This window comes from Cyprinus carpio, chromosome B4, assembly GCF_018340385.1.
Source record: "Cyprinus carpio isolate SPL01 chromosome B4, ASM1834038v1, whole genome shotgun sequence".
Lineage (NCBI taxonomy): Eukaryota > Metazoa > Chordata > Actinopteri > Cypriniformes > Cyprinidae > Cyprinus > Cyprinus carpio.
In genome coordinates this window covers 26845989-26865110 of record NC_056600.1, presented here as the reverse complement: position 1 = coordinate 26865110, position 19122 = coordinate 26845989, and the positions used below count along the sequence as shown (strand labels likewise).

Here is a 19122-nt window from a genome sequence, read left to right as displayed (position 1 = left end):
ACCTGAGAAAGCCCCTATTGTTGTAAGGCTGTCTGGATGTGTAACACTTACACTAAGCGAAGAAGAATATTGCCTGGAAGAACTACAGATGGCCTGGCCAAAAAATAGTTCCTCCACCAACCTGCCTGAGTGCTAAATCAACATCCAAAGGCAGATGGTCGATGTTGCTTTGGAAGTTGGCAGTTGTTCCCTCATCAAGTAAGCCGGAAGTCCCCATAAAGCACATTTATCCTCCACAGGCTGCTCAAGTTGTTCTTGAGGATGGTTGGCTTTTCCAAATCTTCTCCAAATCAAATGCACTCCCTTTGCAGTGTATTATGTAGCAAATTAGCTCAAAAGGGAGATCTATAAATATCTATAAATAATTACAATTAATTATAATTCATTACAACTGAATGAAAGGGTTTTGGGTTTGCTTGAGGCACCGCAGTAGCACTCTTTGATCAGATTGTAAGGAGTTGAATACAGCAGCATCTCAGAAATCTCAAATCAATTAATTAGCAGAAGATATTACTCCACCTCATGCGTGTGACGTCATTAAAACGGCCATAAAAAATGGTTGAACTAATGTGGTTCAAACGACGGATATGCGACCATGTTCGGAACACAGTTGTGACTGGCTGGTTAGTTTCCACAACAATGCATCATCCTATGGTGGTCAATCAGTGAGTTACGTCATTTTAAGGGAACACACCCATTTTGTTGTGTTTTTCCTCCCCATGACCTAGTTTCTCCCTTGTCTGATTGTCATATTTGATTCACCTGTGTTCCCCATATTACCTCGTTTAGTTCCATTTACTTAAGCCTTGTGTTTTCTTGTGTATAGCGTCCGGTATTATACGTCTTTCCATGTGCTACGCATGTTCTTGTTTGCTCGTTCCTTCACAGTAGCAGAAGTGTGACACCAATCTTATATACAGTATAATGCTATCCAATTACGGCGCTCAAACCCAGAGGATATGACACATTTAAGAAGGTAAAACCAGTAACTTTTGAATAATCGACTCTGAGCTGAAAAAATTACTAATTTATTTGAATAACCCCAATTTAATCTTATACATGACAATTGTATGGGAAAGTACAGTAAGAGCATGAAAGCAATGTTAACATGATTACTGTTTATTTTGTACAGTCTGTAGTCATGGTTAATGTTTTATGAGATGCATAAGCTTGTCCAATTTTATTGCTCTTTAATCTTATTGGAAAACTCAATCACATTAATTATTCTTAACAATTCAAATTTGTGATATCTATTTATTAAATTATCTGAAATAATATTTGAAAATAGGCTTATTTCCTGTGAGAAATTATTATTATTTTTTTTCATTTGATTTAGCAATTTGAAAAATCTTCATATATTACGTAATTTGTGTTCAGGGGTGCAGTTTCACGACTGCAATACACACTCGCACACAAAAATCTGGTTTATGCTCATGGTGGGGATTTTAAAAAAACTGCAATAGGCATATCAGCAGTGCCTCCTGAGCCCATTAAAAGTAAAACATTGCTATGTTTTTGGTCCCCACTGTGTGTGTGCTAACATGCTGAGGACCCCACAATGTAATAAAAATAATCACACATATACACACAAACACTGATACGTCTTTATGAGGATTTATTACACACATTTATTCAGACATGTTATTTCAGTGACATAATTTCAGTTGCGGTATTAATGTTATGAAGAGACTTTATAACATTTCACTGTTACTGATTTATCATCCAGCTCAAAGCATTATGGGTAGAACCTCTCGTCAGTCTATTCTGATTCATCAACACAGTTTCACTGATGATTCATAACCAACTTTAAACCCAGGATAAACCATAAAACCAGGATAGAGCGGCTGAGTGAATGTGGTCTGGACTGTGTGGATGAGACTCGTTGTGTCAGAGACGCTGTAGAAGGACAGAGTTCCTGCACTGTGATCCACAAACACTCCTATTCTACTGCTGATGTTCTCTACAGGGAGATCAGTATATTTGTCATTGTGTCTGAATAAGTATCTGTCAGAAGAGCAGAACAAACTCCAGGACTGATCATTAGATCCAAACTCAGACTGAACACCCCGTCCCTTCCTGTTGATGCTCTTATATGACACTGATACACGCACACCATCTCGTCCACTCCACTCAATTTCCCAGTAACGGCGTCCACTTACACTCTCTTTACACAACACCTGACACACATTATCAAATCTGTCTGGATGATCAGGATACGACTGTTTCTCTCTCACATTTGTCACCTTTCTGTCCTCCTCAGAGAGAACGAGTTCAGTGTGTGCTGTGTTTGGATCCAGTGTGAGAGAATGAGCATCTGAACACAAGAACAGAGACATTAAGAACACAACAACAATCACTATAGCTGTGTGTGTGTGTTTGCATTACATTACATTTAGTCATTTAGCAGACGCTTTTATCCAAAGCGACTTACAAATGCAGACAAATTGAAGCAATCAAAATCAACAAAAAGAGCAATGATATACAAGTGCTATATATTTGCTATAGCTGTTTGCATACGTACATTTCTGTAGTCCAGCTGTAATCATGGACACTCCTCCATTATCCACACTATAAACACACAAAGAGTCACATTCAGTCAGTAAACATACACACACACAGTGCAATGCAATTAATTATATTACGGTATATCTTCAATTCTGATTTTGGCTTCCAATTATTGTTAAAATGAGATAATCAAGATAAAATGACATTAAACCATGCTTTAAACAGAATTACAATATTCTAAAATATGCTGGCATCAAGCTAACGATATGCTAATCATGTTAATGTGATGTTAATCATGCTAGCATTATGCAAAATGTGTTAGCAACCACCAAAAACACCCCAGCAACAACTTAGCAACCACCCATAACACCCTAGCAACTTAAAGTAATTCTATACAATTCAATTCTATCAAACATTTTCAAATTTTATGCTTTTAGAACTACTTCATACTTTTAGGCTGGGCTTTTTCAAGCCAACCTCAAAGTTTGTCTACAAAATATACTGATATTTGAATATAAACATTTGTGAGATTTATGCAATTAAAACAGTTTTAAGGTTAAATGATGTCATTTTTTTGTCTATAAAAAAATTGTGGTCTGTGGCAATGTATTATTTTGAATATTAAAGGGTTCTGTGTTGGCTTGTCAATGAGGGATCTGTGGACAAATAAAAAAGTGAAAAGATCAAATTCGATCCTTGGGGTAAGATGAGTCACCAGAATAAGGACATAATTGCTCAGCTCCCACAGTTACACAATTAGGATTATTTTATACTAGATAATTGTGTAAATAAATTATTACCAACATTAAGCTCACATTGGGTAGCCCATTATGAACCCCGATTCTGGCGGGAAATGACGGGACCCTCATTATGGGCTCTAGGTGGGACAGCCCACTGCGTAAAGTGTTGGCACAATTTCTGGGGGGGTTGCCACAGTGGTTAACCAGGAAAATTAAAAATGGCACGTCATGCTGAAAAGGTTGCCGACTCCTGCTATATGGCAATGTCATTATTCTAACGTTATTTTTGTAAAAGTGTCTCACCTCAGAAAAATGAATTTTCCTGCCATGTCAGCCATTATACTGAGCTTGTAGGGGCCACTCTTACATTGCACATACAAATGCGGCATTGGCTGTACATCACTTCATTATAAATAAAGCACAAATGAAATAACAGGGCTCCAACTCTTTTTCAGTGATAATTTTCCAGGAATTTGAGGACTTTTCCAGGACATTTTTTATTTAATTACGGTGGGAATAAAAGACAAGGATCACTCCCTAAAGCAATATATTCCTCTCTCTAGAAGTCTTAAAAACATAATGTTCTGTTACAGTAATTGTCTAAGTTAAAGCAGTGAATCGGTATACATCTGCATTCATCCTTGGCCTTAGGTAGCTTCGACGGTATGTTTTATTGTTATTGTACATACTACCTTCAATTGTTTAAGATTACTTTAAAGTTTATGTAATTTCTATTAATTGAGTGCATCTTAGATGTAATTTCTCATTGAGCCATATGAGCCATCAATACTGTATCACTTTTATTTGCCTGACAATTTATTTTCATGTTTTTTGATGAGGAAAGTTAGATCTAGATTACAATATATTTGTATGAATTATTCCTTTATGTACACATTGAAAATGCCAATTCATATTGTTTGTTTTGTTCTTATTTAATAGTTTTACTCTACCCTTTTTAAAGTATGAAAAAAGGACATTCTGTGTCTGTGAAGTTGATAAGGAAGAGTTTAGCTTGCTGTTGAAGTATGTACAGGACATATATGGAGAACATATTTATCTATAAAACCAGCTCTCTAATATGAGCTCTTAATTATACATTCAAGAAATGATTTTCAGAACCAATTTCAGTGCCCATATCAAAAAAAGAAAAAAAGTATTTAACTATTTGAAAATATAAATAAATCATTATTCTCTTCATTATTAATGCAAAATTAATATTAAAGAAAATAATTTTAAAATATTCATATGTATACTTAAAATATTTTTCAATTAAGCATTGCTTTAAAAAGGTCAAGTGAAAAATGAGTGGATTCTGACTAACTTAAATCTCTGATTAGCATTGCATATTACTGTTCACGGAAAGCGATAAAAAATGCACAGAACCATTTGAAAACAGCAGCTTATCAGCGAGTACTGAACTGAGTCTGTACTTGGAAATGCAGAGCTGGAGAAAGTCCGGTATTATGTTTTTTAAATTTCAGTATCAACTTGGTACAAAATAATTAATAACCTACTTTTGACAATAGTCAAAACTAGGGATGGGTATTGTTTAGATTTTATCGATAACGATACTGCTAATCGATACCGGTACTTATCGATACTGTTATCAATACTATTTAGTGCAAAAAAATGTGAAGTCAAAAAGTTGTTGAAAATTTCAAGTTATTTTATTACTGCTGAATTTTAGCAACTGTATTAAAGTTTTTCAGTCAAGAGCAGTGAGTTATTTTTCTCTTTGTGTTTTATTTTATTAACATTAAAGGAATAGTTCACCCCAAAAAAAATAAAAATAAAAATTTTGTCATTTACTCACTCTCTAGTTGTTTGAAACCTGAATGAGATTCTTTCTTCTGCTGAACATAAAAAGTTATTTTGAAGAATGTGGGAAATTAAGCAGTTGCTGGTCCCTAGTGACTTTCTTTTTTTTTTCTTGCTATCAAAGTCAGTGGGGACCAGCAACTATTTGGTTACCCCCATTCTTTAAAATATCTTCTTTTGTGTTCAGCACAAGAATAAATAAAAATTAATACACGTTTGGTACAACATGACTGAGTAAATAATGACAGAATTTATGTTTTTGGGTGAACTATCCCTTTAATGACAGGCGGCAGCATGTTTAGTACTGTCGCTTTTAGAGCTGCACGCATCTGTTTTTCTCTCAACTGTTTACTTTCACTTTAGACAAAACTGTGTTTATATGTCAACCTTGTGTGTTTTTGACAGTATTAGCGCAATCAGATGATAACTAAGTAATCAGGTGCTCTTTGACCAGCCCGGATGTATGCTTCGGGTGTTCGTGCTCTGAATAACCACATGTTAGAACAGCACGAAAATGAAACATTTAACTGGCAAGGCTTTAAAGCATGTGGAAATAATGTACTTTTGTGATTGCGAATAAGTCTCGTGAGTGTAACTCTACCGAATCAACATTTGATGTTAATGTGTCTCACGAGTTTCAATTGGAGCTGGAGCCGCGAGACATACAGCGCATTGCTTGAGATAAATGTTGTTTTGTTAGTAATGTTTCATTATACACTACTGCATATATTGCATCTGACACTGGCGTGGCTTAGTTTTGTAACGTGAGCCCACAGTTTTGAACGTTTCACTCTTGCCGCGATGACTGATTGCACGCAAACACACCGCACATGTGCATGGATATCACTAGGGCTGTAGTACTCGAGTCTCGGAATGTCTCGGACTCGGTGGTGTTTGCACTCGGACTTGTCTCGGACTCGCCAAATGTTCTCGTTGGTCTCGACCGAGTCCGGCAAAAAAAATCAGTCGCAACTGAAAACGTGTGGAAAACGCTATGCGATCCGCTTTCTCCTTTTTTCCAAAGCACTCTGTAGCCTGCGCTCTATGCTTGCGCTCCAGTGGTGTCTGCCATTGCTAAGCAACCATGACCTGCTCTCCATGAAGACGCAGAAGTTTCAACAAAAAATAAATGGATTTCCAGCACTAAAAATCCCTTGCAGTAGCTCTGCTAATAAATTCATTTTAAAAATGGCTATCCTTATTCACCTATGATCAGCTGTTTCTCCATCTTGGCTTAGCTTTCAATTTTGTTACAGGAAATGATGTGCATGACCAGCGGCGCACTTGCTGCGTTCTGAAAAGTTTAGATGTTTCCAATTTAATTTTCTACCTGTTAGATTGTGTTTTATTTACGTCTACACCTAGGTAGCCTTAAACTTACCCTTTACAATAATGAAATACTAATTAATGTTGTAGAGTATAGGGGTTGCAAGACTACTGATTTCTACTAGTCGATTTTTTATTTTAAAAATACTTGAGTTACTCGACTACTCGTGGTTCATTCTATTGTAAATGAAAACACATTAAATAGTTGTTTTTTTTTATCAATAAACGCTTATTAATTTATAGCCTTATGCAACAATTACATATGTAAATTTGCAAAACTTTATAATTATGACATTACATATTTAAATTTTCATGTAACAGCCAGTATTTGTATCTGTAACAATCACAACATTTTTCGTATCTGCATTCGGATACAACATCATACAGTTACTTGATAAGACAGTTATGACTTTTGATCTTATGATCTTTTTTTTCATAGTTATCACTGAACAAGTATGTCGTGTTAAACTAAAATAATTATTAATTTATAAAATAATATTTATCATGCAAGCAGAGAGATGTCATGACAAACGTTTAGTGATCATTTGAACACGACTGAATCCATTCAATGCGCACATTTTCATTACGCAGAACTCTTTAAGCCAGTCTTAATGTTTAGTGAACTTCACTTAACAAATGTGCGTGTGTGCCGCGCAAACCAGCAAAAGATAAAGATGCAAACATGTAGGACAAGTAGAAAATGTATCTGTATCTAAGTTGATTATTAGCCTACTTTTGAGAGAGAACTGGTTTGGTTTTTGAGAGACTGAGACGTGCAAAGCGGCTGTTTGATTGGTAAGCGTGCTGTGTTTATTCCATTCATTCGTATCATATCGTAGTCTAAGGTTTAAATCATTGCCTTTTAAATATATACAAATAATATAACGTGTATGATGCATTATTATAGGTGAAATTACTCTGGCAAAGCTCTGATTTCTGAGAGATGCACAGAGAGGCAACAGCAATGTCGTGTTTGATTTGCGCTCATTTCACTCATAAAGTTTACATTCATTCACTTCACACTCGTGACTTTAGAGGTCTGTGTATACTATTGCGCTGATCCCCTGGCTCAACTGTTATCTACAGTAGGTGGACATCCAAAACGTTACTTCTACCGCCGCTCGTGCCGCCGCCGCGGCGTCTGCAAAGTGCATTTGCAGCTTTTGACCGCTGAGTGGCGCTTTAATCCCAAGTTTTCAAACAAGCGCATCAAAGCACATTTTCGCAAATAGACGTCAGTTTTGCCTCGCTGATGTGTTACATTTGACGGCTGCAGTCAGGGAAAATGAAAGAAAAACACTATAGTTAAAATATTTATTATTCACAGATGAAAGTTTGGTAATTATGAAGTTATGTGCATTTCTTAGAACGAATTCAAGCAGGATAAATGTCAAGCCTGTGCCTGTGCTTATATTTTCTCTAAGCTACAAAGTATTACACCATATTTTAGATTTGACACATTTAATAGGTGTGCAGTATTATTTATATAATATTGATTGTGTTATATTATTCAAAATAAATTGTAGTTTACTTTGCATCGGAGCATTAAAAAGTGGTAGCCTATTTTAGTGAGCTTGGCTACATGGATTAATATGCAAAATGTCAATATTCTCATATATTAGGCCTATATTTTAATTTATATTTTAAAATTACTTTAATAAAACAACATGCATTTTTGTTATTCGTTACCTGTCCTTTATTTTGACAGACAACTTCTTGGGAAAATATATTTGTCTGTACACTGATTAAGAAATTGCTGCGTGTTTTATAAATTATTTTCTTTATTTTAGTAAAACGTGAGGCACTGTATAATTTAGTTCCCATTATTTAGGCCTAATTAAAATAAGAAACGAATAAATTAAACCTGCACGATTTAGCTAAATCATTGAAAGTCTAAAGAATGGACGGATTAATAAAACGTTCTCATTTTTAAACTCAAGTTCTCTCATTATAATCAACAAAATACACACAATGTAAATAAGAGCTTCATTTATTGACAACTTCAGTGATTTTAAAGGGAGCCTTCTTTACTTGCTTTCATATAATTTAAGTAAAAAAAATAAATTGCAGCCGCATTTAAATGCAGGTGTGTAAATTTGTCTGCGTGCAAGATTTGCGCGGCGTGAGTCATGCTGAGTGCACGCGCAGCATTTATTCTTATTTGTTTTATCTTCATTACAAATCTTGTTTGGTTTTATTTTGGATAATTGCATGTAAAAAATAATTTACGTTGTAATGCATATGCAAAATGTGAATTATTATTCATATTCAAGTGTTTGTGCGAAAATTATTAATGCGCATGATCGCTTGAAATTTTTCCTGATAATGAATTAACTTAAAATTGTGGTGTCTCACATACATGAGAAATATATCTACAGAAAGCTTGAAATGTCTTTTAAACGAATCAATTCAGAACGAAAGCATTATGTAATCTGTGAAGGTTGTATTTCTCTTTAAAGGCACGTCCATGTGGAGAGAGTCAGCACTGTGAATTTCATCTTGCAGCCGACAAGAAAACATTTGTTTATTAATAAATAATTAAAATGTCTCCTTGTTTACAATTATTGGGCTACTTCTGCCTGTGCTTTGTGGCAAACTTAATGCATGTGCTTGAGCACAGAATATATTAAGGTTCATTATGGATTATAGATGTAAATTTAATATAAACCTCTGATTAGTTGAATAATGACAAATGAAGGACTAGTAACTAGAAAAATCTTACGTGGGGGGAAGACCTATTAAATACCCTCTAGACATCTCTGTTAAAGCTTTTAAAGCATTTTATACATTAAAATTTGTTACTGTGGGTTAACAGTAATTATAATTATTATATACTTAGGAACAGAGTCTGGGCCTAATAGGCTATCCAGGGTTTTTTATTTTTTTTATTTTCATTGCGTCTGAAAATGACTTTGTGCAGCACATTCACTTCGCACGCTCAACCTGCCTCGCGCGTTGCTCAGCTGTGGACGATTTCAAAATGGTTGATATAAAGGTTGTTGTCGCATTTTATACAGGAATTGTTCATTTAAAAAAAAAAAAAAAAATCGAATTATATTGTCAGTCTAAATGACCTTGTTAACAATATAATTAGAACTATTTAACATGCACGGTGACATTTTACCCTTTTTAACTTATAAACTCTTTGAGATTTTAAAGTCAGTTTAATAGTATTGAAGTTCAAGTTTAAAAAAAAGGTTTTAATTGCTTAAATTATTTCTATGAATTGATAATATGTTATCAGGTTTTAATTGCTTAAATTATTTCTATGAATTAATAATATGTTATCAGGTTTTAATTAATAATATGTTATCAGGTTTTAATTGCTTAAATTATTTCTATGAATTAATAATATGTTATCATGTTTATTCTTGTAGATAATAAGTGTTTATTCTTTAAGAAAATAAGGGACGATCCAAATATTATTCATATTTGTTTTGCTTCACCTACACTCTAAAAAATGCTGGGTTATTTCAACCCAACTTTGGGTCAAATTTGGACTAACCCAATGTAAAAATTAATGAAAAAATTTAACCCAATGGCTGGGTTAGTCCATATTTGACCTAGAGTTGGGTTGAAACAAACCAGCATTTTTTAGAGTGTATTTATGTAGGCTACAATTATTCAAAAAAAAAAAATAATGTCATTAAAAGTGCCATCGGCCTGAGTAAATTTTACCATTATAGAATTGTGACTTTAAAGGTTAGTGATTTAGGAGGTGAAAATACTGTGAAATTACAAATGGTATGGGATTTTAAAGCATAACAACTGAAGGTCTGTGAAACGTTAGCCAATAAAGCATTTTTTTTTTAAAAAATGTCACTTAAAGTTTTGAACTAAAATATTATTTCAACCATATAGCCTGTGAATAAAAAAAAACATACTTTTCAATGAAAGAACACTGAGAGTGTAGGTTGCGTCTGGTGTTTGGATTTGTACTTCAATATAATGAGCTCCAAGTTTAGGAATAGCGAACACGGTTTTCTCTCTCTCTCTCTCTCTCTCTCTCAATTTTAACTCTCTATTTAACAGCATTAACTTACAATGAAATACATCTTCCTTCAGGTAGACTAAATGTTTTTCTGTCTTGCTAAATGTTGGGCTCATGATCAGTAAGTTGTATTCGCTCAAATTGATTTAGTTAAATCAAAACTTGCGGACTTTGAAGCTGTGAAGCGGGAGCAGCTGATGGAGGACTCCGCTTGGTCTTAAAGCCTTCCGCAAACGCTACATTCACAAATAACAATGATTTTCGTAAAATAATGATTAATTATCAATTGATATTTTGTTATTATTTTGGTCTAGTGATAATAATAATATGGGCTGCGGGAAAATAATGAATAAAAAGAGTAGGTCTGCTGTGAGTGCAGGCATGTTTCACTCCAGTAACATGACAACACACCGCTCCTCACAGCCAACAAACAGACCGAATTACCGAGCACTGGAGGGGGTTGGGGTAGTTCTGTATAGCTTGTGGGGGTCGAGATAAAGGTGTGAATCTCTTGGTCTTTCATATGCACAGTGTCTTATGAGGGTATCAAACTTGCAGAACAGGTTTAGATAGGACGATTACAGACATGAAAAAAAAAACATTTTTGGAGTTTTTGGAGAAGGATTGGCCATTCTCAAAACATAAAATATCAATTTTATTTCAATTTTTCGTTTTTGTGTTTCAGAGGAAAAAACAGTGTTAAAGCATCTCTCCATTACAGACCGTTCTGAAAGAAGAATTTATGCAAACGCGTATAAAATGCTTTAAAAGCTTTAACAGAGATGTCTAGAGGGTATTTAATAGGTCTGCCCCCCACGTAAGTTTTTTTCTAGTTACTAGCCGTTCATTTGTCATTATTCAACTAATCGCAGGTTTATATTAAATTTACATCTATAATCCATAATGAGCCTTAATATATTCTGCGCTCAAGCACATGCATTAAGTTTGCCACAAAGCACAGGCAGAAGTAGCCTAATAATTGTAAAAAAGGAGACATTTTAATTATTTATTAATAAACAAATTTTTTTCTTGTCAATTCACAGTGCTGACTCTCTCCACATGGACTCGCCTTTAAAGAGAAATACAACCTTCACAGATTACATAATGCTTTCGTTCTGAATTGATTCGTTTAAAAGACATTTCAAGCTTTCTGCTGATATATTTCTCATGTATGTGCCACACCACAATTTTAAGTTAATTCATTATCAGGAAAAAATTCAAGTGATCTAGAGGGCGCCTCCCTGTCCTGCATGCGCATTAATAATTTTCGCACAAACACTTGAATATGAATAATAATTCACATTTTGCATATGCATTACAAAGTAAATTATTTTTTACATGCAATTCCCAAAATAAAACCAAACAAGAGTTGTAATGAAGATGAAACAAATAAGAATTAATGCTGCGCGTGCACTCAGCATGACTCGCGCCGCGCAAATCTTGCAAGCAGACAAATTTACACACCTACATTTTAAATGTGGCTGCAATTTTATTTTTTTACTTAAATTATATGAAAGCAAGTAAAGAAGGCTCCCTTTAAAATCACTGAAGTTGTCAATTAATGAAGCTCTTATTTACATCGTGTGTATTTTGTTGATTATAATGAGAGAACTCCGTCCATTCTTTAGACTTTCAATGATTTAGCTAAATCGTGCAGGTTTAATTTATTCGTTTCTTGTTTTAATTAGGCCTAAATAATGGGAACGAAATTATACAGTGCCTCACGTTTTACTAAAATAAAGAAAATAATTTATAAAACACGCAGCAATTTCTTAATCAGTGTACAGACAAATATATTTTCCCAAGACGTTGTCTGTCAAAATAAAGGACAGGTAACGAATAACAAAAATGCATGTTGGTTTTATTAAAGGAATTTTAAAATATAAATTAAAATATAGGCCTAATATATGAGAATATTGACATTTTGCATATTAATCCTTTTTTTTTTAAAACTTCAACTTTAAAACTTGAACTTCAATACTATTAAACTGACTTTAAAATCTCAAAGAGTTTATAAGTTAAAAAGGGTAAAATGTCACAGTGCATGGTAAATAGTTCTAATTATATTGTTAACAAGTTCATTTAGACTAACAATATAATTAAATTTTTTTTTTTTTTTTAATGAACAATTCCTGTATAAAATGGGACATCAACCTTTATATTAAACATTTTGAAATCGTCCACAGCTGAGCAACGCGCGAGGCAGGTTGAGCGTGCGAAGTGAATGTGCTGCACAAAGTCATTTTCAGATGCAATGACATAAAACAAAAAAAAAAAAACCTGGATAGCCTAGATTAGGCCCAGACTCTGTTCCTAAGTATATAATAATTATAATTACTGTTAACCCACAGTAACAAATTTTAACCGATTAATCGCCTATTTTCGTTTGCTGCATTTTTTATGTATTTATTTATTTTTAAACAGGCTAAAAAATAAATTAAGTTTGTGAGAGGAAAAAAAAAATATAAGTAATGTATAAGTTGCATTTTATTACATTCAGAAATAATAACGGCTGGCCTAATAATTTTATAATGTGCCAACAGGATATTTTTAGTTCCCTTCACTTTACAACAAATCCTTTAAATTTAACAAATTTATCAGAACAATGGATAAATAAAATTGCAGTATATAATAATATAGGCTTAGCTATAAACAAACAAAAAAATAAATGAATAATAATTTAAAGCGAACCATAAGGTAAGGTTGGGCTCTCATTCGGGAGAAATCCATGTTTCCATATTCGTGATGTTGCCTATTTCAAGCTTAACTATTATTAATTAGGTAAAATAGGCTTTGTAGTTCACGCATGTTTCAGTATCAACGAAAAAAAAAAAAAATCATAATTAGCAAAAATATGCCAAAGTGGACCGCTGCTCGCGGCGAATGGCACGGTGAACGGCTACTGTTTCCAATGAATGTGCGCGAGGCCCCAGCGCGATCAAACAGCTGAAACAGAAAATACTCAATTTTTGGTCACACAGTAAAGGCATAATTCAAAAATGCAAAGTGTTAGCAGTTTGAAAAATCAAGAATAATAACAGAATTAATAATAATTATTGCTAAATGCTGGACCGTTCTCATTTCGATCTGCAAATGGAACCTGAAGGATTTTTTTTTTTTAAACCAAGAATGAACCGAAATGAAAACATTTAGCTTTTTATCCGTATATATAGGCCTTATATTTAATGACTGTTTAATAACACAAGATCCTTTGTGTAAAGGTCTTTCTTTTAATTTTTGATGAGTACCTAGACTGTAGCCTAAGACTATCCTACATTTTGAAATTAACTCACTGTACATGTTTTAATGGTTTTTAAAGATGGTACAATGTTATATCATAATGTTATTGTTGTTTTACCTCCTCCTTTTATCTCATTTTACAATTACATTCAATTCGCAATCCGTCCCTTTGCGCCACCTGGCGGTAGTTTCGCGAATGAATTTAACACGCGACTGACTTGCAGTTAACGCCGCGGCCCTGCGGCGGCGGTACGCGCGGCGGTATTACCCATTTTGGTTGTCTACCATCTGTAGCAAACACCAGACTGTGCCAGCTTCAGCCGAATATTCAGGCAGAATTATTCCTTGTCTGTTATTCGTTTTTGAAGCCATTATCCGTGCCATTCCGAATAAGGTATTCGGCTTCAGGCACACCCCTAATTATTACATTACATATTTTATTTTTACATGCAACATAGATAAGGTCATAGAAAGTAACAGCTCCAAAATAAAATTCACGTACTTGCAAACTCTTTGTATGCATTATGGTTAATACATGCTCGAGTAGTCGATTGTTTCTGACAGCGCTCGACTAGTCTATGCAAAAATTCTGCTGTATTTATGTGCGCATGCCCAGTAGAGCCAAACGTATCCCTTCTAGCCTTAACTGCGCGCATTTGTCATATCCTGAGCTTTGCGTGTGTGTGCTGCGCCAAGGCATCAGTCATTTTAATTTTTGACCACAGACATAACGTCAGCAACAGCAGCATTATAAAGTAAATAAAGTACATAAAAATAAGTTGACCCTACAGCTCCAAACTCGGTCCTAGAGGGCCGGTGTCCTTTAGAGTTTAGCTCCAACCCTAATTAAACACACTTGAACCAGCTAATCAAGCTCTTACTAGACACACTAGAAACTTCCAGATAGTGTTAAGGCCAGTTGGAGCTAAACTTTGCAGGGCACTGGCCCTCCAGGATCTAGTTTGGAGACCCCTGTCCTACAGAGTTGTTACTTTGCACATGCTTTTTGATCATTACAAATAATAATGTAAAATTATTTTCTTAGAATAGGAGATATGCTGTCTCTCGCATCACATACATTAGTTAAGTATGTGGTCTTGAAGAGGATCCTTTGTTTTCTCTCATTTGGACTCGGTCTTGACTTGGACTCGAAACTTTTGGACTTGGACTTGACTTGGACTCGAACCTCTTTGGACTCGGTCTTGACTCGGTCTCGACTAGTCCTGGTCTTGGACTTGACTTGGACTCAACAAAGCTGGACTTGACTTCAGCTCTACATATCACATGCACGTCAAGCAAACGTCAGACACATTATTCAGTGAAGGGAAATGACAAGCAGCAGCTTCTAATTTGTCATTAACATTGAAGTATATGGAGATAAAACAACGCAAGTATCGATAACAGTATAATTTGTCCTGAAGCTTATCTGTATTCCGGTATTGACCCAATTACATACTGGTCCGAAAAAATACAGGATCTCGGTACCCATCCCTAGTCAAAACTATTAGTCAACAATTTACTGAATTACTGTTAGCAATGCTGCTTTCCACTTTACTACAAATATTAATCTCAAGACTTGACTACAATGATGGGAAATAACAGTGTTCACACTGTCAGAACCCAGTAATGATAGTCTTTATTTTTTTATCGCTGATTACGATTTTTAACATGCAAATGGGCTGATTCCGTCATACTAATTTGTTAATATTTATTTGTTTATTATTTATGTTTTTCATTTTTTAAGCAAGAAATAAGAATTAAAATATAAGTACAAGATGATCTTTGCTGTATTACAGGCCAAATTTTGTAGCCATTTAAAAGTAGAGAACCACTGCATTTTAATCATGATCAAAACAAAGATGCTGCATGAACAGTTGCTTATTTAAATTAGATTAAATTAGACTTAATTTCAAAATCTTAAGCAAAAAACAGAATGGTCTGACTTTAGCTTAGTGAAATTATTTTACATAAAAACATCTGCATGAAACAAAAACATCAGACATACACTCTCTGACAGCAGGTGGCGCTTATGGAACAGTAGCGATATAGCATTTCCTTGGTTATCGCTGTAAACACAGCAGCACTGCGCTTACAAATACTACTTTAATGTGTATTACTCAGAGACAAGAAGGGAAAAAATTAAACTCCTCTAAAGACAGTCAGTCAGTTCCCCTCAGAGTTATAATTATATAAACCCTATCTCTAATTCAGTATTATGGATTTTCTTCCAATGTTCTGAGCATCGTGAACAAGTGAGCTCCTCTGCCTGTACAGTATTTTCCCCTCTTTGCATCTTTCTTCAGCATCTCTTGCCTCTGTTAATGTCCTGTTTACAGACTTCGTAATGTTTCCATACCACTGACATTTTGCAAAATGCTTGCAGTACAGTTTGTGTGCAAGTCCAGAACAGAGACTGGATGAAACCAATCGCGCACTGGGAGCAAAAACAGGCCGGTTCCGATGTATGGCTGTTCGAACATTTTCTACTACTAACATTGTTTTTTTTTTCAGGCAAGTGGTAAACTGTTCGTCCTTGACTAAAGTAAAACAATATTTTTTAAAATAATTTTCTAGGACCCCATCAAGATTTTCCAGGGCATTTGGCATTTTCTCTTATTTTCCATGTTTTCCAGGACTGTAAAATTAGCCATCAATTTTACAGGTTTTCCAGAATGTGTGGGAACCCTGAATTACAAGCATGCAGCATTGTAGTTATATTGTCAATTATTAAGTCATGAAATCACTAAAAAGTACCAATAAATTATGTAACTGGTCTGTCCTGTGTCCTGTGAAGAATTTTCATGCAGGTATGATGTTCATTCTATTCATCAGGATATATTTTCCATATGTTTCATTACATTTTTAGTATAATGTATTTATCATGGTGATAACCCCAAAATGCCCCTTATTTTCACTGTTATTTTGTACATTTTTAAATGAATGTGGTGGCTCATTTACTAACTTTATTGTATTAACAAAGGTTTGGGACTGGTATTTGAGTTATGGTATTTATGCGAGGTTTCTTTCCCATTCAAATCAGTAAACCTCTAAGCTTCTCCAAAGTTGGGGCCCAAAGTCTTATGGTGCCATTTCTTGCACCAATAATGCACACAGTTGACAATTCAAGATACTCCACATCTATAAATGTGTGTATTCAATAGCTGGCCTGTGGGCAGCATCCAGCCTATCTGCATTAATTTTGTGGCCAATGTCATGCTGAAGATGAATGTATTTTTATTATAATTTGTACTCAAAAGTGCAAATATTAGATTTATTACTATGCAGTTGCTACTCCTGTTTATAATATTTTGGTCATAATGAGAGGATTCATCTATGCAGAACTCAAGCCCTGAAGCATGCTGAATGATACATAGCTATTGAGCGGATTCTGACTAAAAAGTTAATGTAGTAGTAGTAATAGTAGTAGCAGTACTACTATTACTAACACTACTACTACTACTACTACTACTACTAATAAATTTGTATAGCAACCCTGAGTATAAAAATGAGCCATATAAAGAAAGCATAAATAATACAGCAATTTATGTGATGTGAATATAATCAGCATAATCAATGGTTAAGTATTATAATCACGCCGTCCCCAGATGACGTAGGGCCTTGTGCAAGGTAGGGAGCAGGGCACCCCTTTGGTCCTTTTGCGATCGCGTATCTCACTCAGTCCACTTGGCCTCTGAACTTGAGTACCCTTGCAATATTGCATTGTTAGAGAATGAAGAGGCTCCCATCTTACTGCAGAGGAAAGGAATATCTGGGACAGTAGATGGATTTGTCAGTTGCCCGATCGTGCTACTGCAGCATCGTCACAAAATTTGATCATTTACATGTGTTTTTAGGACTTGTTAATTTAAAAATTCAAGTGATTAAAAAGCATTTAGACATGAAAGACAACTCCTTTCAGCACATTGTCAGAGCTGTCTGTGAGTGCACTGTTCACACAGAACCCAGCGTTTGCACAGACAGCCTGACACATGCAAGCCCCCTGAACAGGCAAATACATGTCACAATACCCATCCTGGCATGTAAGTTTTGTAGCTTTAACAACGATTAATCTATATTGAATTTATACATTGGAGTATAGATGCAACGATCTACCAGACATTATTTATTTTATTTCAGACTATCTTCTGTTCCATGCTTGTACACAAACTGCATTGCAGTCATTTTCCCAATGGCCATTTGTGTGGAAATATTATGTTAATATTATACTTAGTCTATAAACTGCCGTTAACAGAGGCCAGAGATGCTGAAGACAGACACAAAAAGGAGAAAATACTGTAGCAGGCAGTACACAAGATCACTGTTACCGATGCACGAAATATAGGAAGAAAACCCAAACATTGAATTTTATATAAATGTGTTTCTGAGGGGAACGGAACTGACTGTTTTCAGAAATAGCGTTTTCTTTTCAATTTGTCTCCGTATAATGCATTTAAATTAATGTTAATATGCGCAGTGCTGCTGTGTTTACAGTTGTAACCAAGGAAACACTGTATTACTGTACCATAAGCGCTGCCTGCTGTCAGAGAGTGAATCTACATTTCATTCAACCCCTCTGCAGTTTCTGTTTCAGATTTTGAAATTATACAGTGATATAAATCAAACATTGCACTTTTTTTCAATTCATGATTAGAATGCAGTGGTTGCCTGTAATTTCAAATGGCTATGAAAAATCAAGGTACAACACAGATTGAAGAATATGCAAATTTAATTTTATGTGATTTTTCAATTTCTGTACCTGAACATGTACAAACATAAAAACCTAAAGCATAATTTCATTTCTAATTTTGTGCTATAGGCCTATATTTAAAGGGGTGGTTCATTGTGATTTAACTTTTTTAACGTTAGTTAGTGTGTAATGTTGCTGTTGGAGCATAAACAATATCTGCAAAGTTACGAAGCTGAAAGTTCAATGCAAACGGAGATATTTTCTTTTAAAATTCTGTCAGTTTAATGCCTACAAAAATACTTTCCAGGTTCGTGACATCACAAAAAGATAAACCCCGCCCTCTGAAAAAGGCAGCAAAGGGGGCGAGGCCATGCTGTGTTGCTTTAGAGAAGAGGAAGAGAAAACTAGAGGTGCACATCTTCTAACCATTCTAATGGATTCACAATTTTCAAAATCAATGTTCTAAAGCAGTGGTTCTTAATATTGTTCCTCGCCTCCCCCTGCTCTGCATCTCTCTCTCTCTCTCTCATTCAGGTCAGCTCCAGCAATGAACTGTTCACATAACTATGAGAAGCGTTAAACATGAATGCGTTTGCAGATTTACCAAACTGTATTAAAGCTTTCATCAGGATAAAACTGTATATTAAAAGCTAACATAAGCAGTAGTATTTCCAAATAACAGCGTATCTAAAAGTATGAGACAACAACAAACAAAAAATATAGGCCTGCCATTAAAAGACATTCTTACACAGGTTCTGCATGATCCTCTTCAATAATATCCTCTGCTTCTCAATCGGGCTCATACTGATAAGCGA

The 19122-nt window shown here is 34.8% G+C and overlaps 1 protein-coding gene across 1 annotated transcript in view; it reads right to left on the bottom strand.

Annotated features, from left to right (window-relative positions):
• Positions 1–1600: 1600 nt before the first annotated feature.
• LOC109090919 (NACHT, LRR and PYD domains-containing protein 3-like) overlaps positions 1601–19122 on the bottom strand; it is a 29623-nt gene continuing 12101 nt past the window's right edge. Inside the window, exons 9-10 of the mRNA XM_042722823.1 lie at positions 2522–2568; positions 1601–2314 (exon numbers count right to left, since the gene is read on the bottom strand). Coding sequence (XP_042578757.1) covers positions 1773–2314; positions 2522–2568 — 589 coding nt within the window. The 3' untranslated portion in view covers positions 1601–1772. The remainder of the gene's footprint in view (positions 2315–2521; positions 2569–19122) is intronic.